Here is a 4,422-nt window from a genome sequence, read left to right as displayed (position 1 = left end):
CTGAACAAAGTTAATTCTTACTTTCAGAAACTGAATGAAGTTGCATCAAGTGACGCTTCCCCATTGTCAGACTTGTATTTTGCTGTTCTTGGGTTAAAAGCTCTTGGACAACGTCCATCAGATGTACCTAAAGTAGTCAAGAATATCCAGGGTGCTCTGAAAAAGGATGACAATGCCTTGAGGTAGGTTCTGAATATTTTAGTTAGTGTTGCTGTTAAAATATCCTGTTCTTAAAATTTTACCTGTGTATTGCAGTTTGGGATATGCGTTTCATGTTGCCGCTGCCATTGGTGCTGAGGGTCGTGCTATCTTTGATCGTATTCAAGATGCCATTGCTCAAGCAGATGAAGTTGATGGACGATTCCTTCAATTTGAAGGTGGATTAAGTATAACTGGTAAGCGTCTCTCAGTTGATGTCGTCAAATAAAATATTTCACTACTTGTTAATCTCTAAATCCCTTTTACCCTACAGCTCTTGTTGTCAGTGGGACTTTCAACTTGGCAGCAGCCCAAAATAAGGCTCCGCCAATTAACCATGAGCAAACTACTAAGTTTGCCAATTACTTCTTGAGTCGTCGGTCTGTACAGACAGCTAAAGGCATTTACAGCCTTTTGGATGTTCTCACTATTCTCAGTTCCAACAAGGTAAGATAAATAATTGTTAATCCATAATTCTTAATTTTTCAAAAATTTCCAGTACATTCTATTTAAATGGAGACTTACAACCAAGTGTTTCTTTCCCCTAGTTTTTACTTCCTGTTGCAATTAGCCTAGAAGGTACAAGTGCTGTATCCTCATCCAACCCAAAAGTGTTGCTGAAAGTTAGTGACGTTCTGGGCAAGCCAATTAGCTCTTCAGCCGTTGCAGTCATTGCTGAATCTGCCAAGGGTAGTGAGGATGTGGTAATTCTGTCCAAGAAAAAATTCGAAACTACTCAGGACAAGTAAGTAGATGATTCAAATTTAGACCTCATGAAATGTTGCTCTCTTGTGTCTTTCCTCTCATGAAACATAACTTACAGAACTGTATTTGCCCTCAATGTTTTTGAGGAGAAGCCAGCACCTGGGCAATACAGCCTCACTGTAAGTGCCACCCTTAACCAGGCTGACTCTCGTATTCCGTCTAACATTGTGACAACTGTAACTATCAAGGCCATGTGTGCTGTGACAATCACATCCTTTGAAATTGGCACAGCTGATGCTGATCAGACAACTCAACCTAAAATGCACAAGTATGTAATTTTCAAGTGCTTATCTTATGCTTATTTTTCTTCATGGCGCTATATTTTATGTTGCCCTTTTCTTTGTTTAGGGTTACTTATCCATCCAAGCTTCCATCTGTCCTGGAAGCTGACTCTCAGCAGAAAGTAGTAGTTCGCTTCCAATTGGTTGCTGCAGGCACAACTAAGCCTCTTGTTGTTCACCAAGCATTTTTAAGATTGTGGAATGAGAAGAGCAAACAAGAAATTATTTTCAATGCTGAAAGGGATGCTTCTAAGGTTTACAAGTTTGACATGGTAGGTCTGCTTTTCTAGCATTGTAGAATCATGCTTGTATTGTTTTGTATCTATTTACACACATTGCACTGTATTTTATCTCTTCTTCTGTCTTCTCTAGGATGTTGGTGCCAAGGACCCAGACTTCGGCTTTTTATCAGGGGAGTTCCATGTTGATCTCATTGTTGGAGATGCCATCATTGTCAACCCTCTGATGTGGCATGTGGCGGACTTGAAACTTTCTCCACCCTCATCAGAAAGCAAGGACACCTCTGCATCGAATCATGCTTACTTATACAAGCCCAAGCCGGAAATCAAGGTGCATTATCCCTTTCATCTTCTTTCCTAAGTACTAAGTATCTATGATCTAGAAGTTTCACTTAAAAGTTAGGTTTTCCTGGTATGTACATATGGTTCTATAGTATCTCAGTATTTTTGGATTTGTTTTTCAATTTTAGCACATGTTCCGTGAGCCTGAGAAGAGGCCTGCTGCTGTTGTATCAAACCTGTTTACAGCCCTGGTGTGCTTGCCTCTTTTGATCCTCCTTTCTTTGGTGAGTTGTCTCTGTGTAGTTTTACTAGTTTTGTAAGGTTGAATCTAAGATTAATTACTGACTGAAAAGGCAGAGTTGCCACGGTTGCCACATATGTCAGGGCAATGTACACTCAGTCACAGGAAAATTTTTACTTTTTCATTACTATGCACTTAGCAGCATTACTGCCATAAAATTTCTTTCTGATAACTCTTGCATGTTTCAAATGGTTTAAGTTTAAATTTTTGTTTTGAACAACTTCAAAATTTCATAATTGCTATGCATTCAGAAAATATATAGGGAAAGGCAGGGTATTTTACTCTCCTGTTTTTGTGGCAACCTAGAAGTGGCTTGGAGACTCTAATCTAATCTATCCTTTTTTCCAGTGGGCTAAACTTGGTATCAACATCTCCAATTTCCCTGTGTCATTGAGTGCTGTTGGCTTCCACCTTGGTCTCACAAGTAAGTTTAATCAATTTCACTAGAGTCTTGACTTATACCGGTGCATCTCATTACTCTTTGAAAATCTAAATGCCCAACCAGGCCCTTATTATAGTGACTGATGATGTGAAAAGACTGAATTTCAATCTGGTCCTTTTTTTCTACTTTCAGGTATATTTGGACTGTTTGTTGTATTCTGGCTAGAACTTAATATGTTCACAACTGTTAAGTATCTGCTAGGCCTGGGTGCTATCACGTTCCTCAGTGGTAATAAGATGTTATCACAAATAGCTGCAAGACCTAAAGCTTAGTCATTAAAATATTTCTAAATTGTAGCCTACAGAATCAAGCTTTGTATTTGTGTCACCACATTCCGTTACTTTGAATGCACTTGAAACCTGTTTATTTTTAACAATTTTTATACTGTAGTACAGATGTTAGATTTCTGTACATAAATATCTAAATATGTGTGAACAAATTTGAAAATGAAATTTTTGAAAATTAATTCATGAATTGTCAGGATTTGATGTGACCTCTCACACCTGCCGTTGTCTGCGTAAGGAGTGTGCTCAATTGATAAATAAAACCAATTTTCCATACATTTACTTTCCTTACTTACATTTTATACAGTTTCTTAAAGGTTTTTAACTTCCTGACTCTCATCAAATGTGATGTTACAGTTTGGGAGAGCGCTCTTCAATATTCCCGTAACTTCTATTTTGTTCTTAACTTCTGGTAAAGCTTCAAGTTTAAGCCTCTTTAGGTTTCTGGGGAAGATAAAAAAAGCTTTCTGTGCAGGATACCAACTTTAAGACGAACCTGACTAAGGACTGATGACTGACATAGTTCATACATACCTCAAAGCTGTAAGTGATGATACTCCTTCACTTGTGAGATTAAAACATGATGAGATTTCCAATGTTTTGAGGGAGGCCTCCAGTACAGACAGCATGTGTAATGCTTCATCATCAATGTACTTGCAATTTTTCATAATTATCTTGTCAATGTGGTGACAACCTTCTGTGGGGAAAAATTTTGAGAATTGAAAAAATTATGTGATACTTGGTTTTACGTCAAATGTAAATAGGTATATTTGACTTACTGAAATGAGGAAATCCTATAGCCATAATACTAGAATCTGTGGCATCAACAGCCTTAATAAGGTATCTTCCTTTCTCTGCTCCTCTTAAGGGAAGTGCATTATAATCAGTGACAAAATCTGATTTTCCTACCCATTGCACCATTGCACCATTTCTTAGAAGCCATTCAGCACAAGCCCTATCAGGGCCAACTTCTTCTATTCTTTCTCTGGACACCCTGCATTTTTACAGGCACTCATTTTTAAACAATGGAACATTGCAAACAAACTATTGTAGTGAAACAAAAAGTGATAACTTACTTGTTGAACACCGTACACACCCATTGCCAAAAATAGCGCGGCTGATTCTGTGAAGTTGTGCCCGGAAGCAGTCCAGTGCCAGCTCCCTTGGCCACACCACTTTGCTGAAATGAGACAAATAGTCAGTCCTGGATAGTCGTCAATTGATGAGTGTTTGAAAATGGTACAAGTATAAGCAAGCATTGCATCATACTTCATATTGAAAAACTATTCACCAAAATTTTCTGCAAATTATGCATGGAAAACGCAGATGTTGAGCTAACGTGACGGACAAGTGAGAGCATATTGTAACTTGCTTAGGGAAGTACCCAATCTGAAAACGGAAAAACTACATTAATAATATTTATTATTTTTACATTGCAGTTGTTTCAAGTATACGTAAAAGAACTCATCAAAAGCTTCTCAGAATGTCAGCCCGTGTTTCAAAACTGTGATACAAACCGGAAGATTTTTAGCTGGTAACGGTAACGCCGGTACTCATCAACAATACGATGGGTCCTTTGATTTTGGACGTCACCTTGAACAACGTACAGCACAACGATGCGAACGACAGT

The 4,422-nt window shown here is 38.2% G+C and overlaps 3 protein-coding genes across 3 annotated transcripts in view; 2 read left to right on the top strand and 1 right to left on the bottom strand.

Annotated features, from left to right (window-relative positions):
- The window catches only part of LOC113208708 (dolichyl-diphosphooligosaccharide--protein glycosyltransferase subunit 2), a gene marked incomplete at its 5' end in the record, with an annotated part of 3,750 nt that extends 682 nt beyond the window's left edge, over positions 1 to 3,068 (top strand). Inside the window, 10 exon segments of the mRNA XM_052271201.1 lie at positions 28 to 182; positions 256 to 395; positions 473 to 645; positions 747 to 943; positions 1,022 to 1,231; positions 1,312 to 1,516; positions 1,617 to 1,814; positions 1,954 to 2,049; positions 2,415 to 2,490; positions 2,641 to 3,068. Of these exon segments, the coding sequence (XP_052127161.1) occupies positions 28 to 182; positions 256 to 395; positions 473 to 645; positions 747 to 943; positions 1,022 to 1,231; positions 1,312 to 1,516; positions 1,617 to 1,814; positions 1,954 to 2,049; positions 2,415 to 2,490; positions 2,641 to 2,780 (1,590 nt within the window).
- Positions 1 to 4,422, top strand: part of LOC127748617 (monocarboxylate transporter 2-like) — a 31,330-nt gene that overhangs the window by 25,206 nt on the left and 1,702 nt on the right. The gene's annotated exons all lie outside the window — the stretch shown is intronic.
- LOC113208712 (ATP synthase subunit s, mitochondrial) lies at positions 3,057 to 4,422 on the bottom strand. The gene is made up of 6 exons (XM_052271203.1): positions 4,310 to 4,422; positions 4,084 to 4,181; positions 3,869 to 3,972; positions 3,572 to 3,786; positions 3,327 to 3,489; positions 3,057 to 3,236 (listed from the first exon to the last, which is right to left on the bottom strand). The coding sequence occupies exons 2-6, from the start codon at positions 4,150 to 4,152 to the stop codon at positions 3,104 to 3,106; spliced, it is 684 nt and encodes a 227-aa protein (XP_052127163.1). The 5' UTR covers positions 4,153 to 4,181; positions 4,310 to 4,422; the 3' UTR covers positions 3,057 to 3,103.

The sequence above is a fragment of the Frankliniella occidentalis genome, unplaced genomic scaffold (genome assembly GCF_000697945.3).
Source record: "Frankliniella occidentalis isolate FOCC.00 unplaced genomic scaffold, Focc_3.1 Scaffold153, whole genome shotgun sequence".
Lineage (NCBI taxonomy): Eukaryota > Metazoa > Arthropoda > Insecta > Thysanoptera > Thripidae > Frankliniella > Frankliniella occidentalis.
This window is presented reverse-complemented; position numbering and strand designations above follow the sequence as displayed.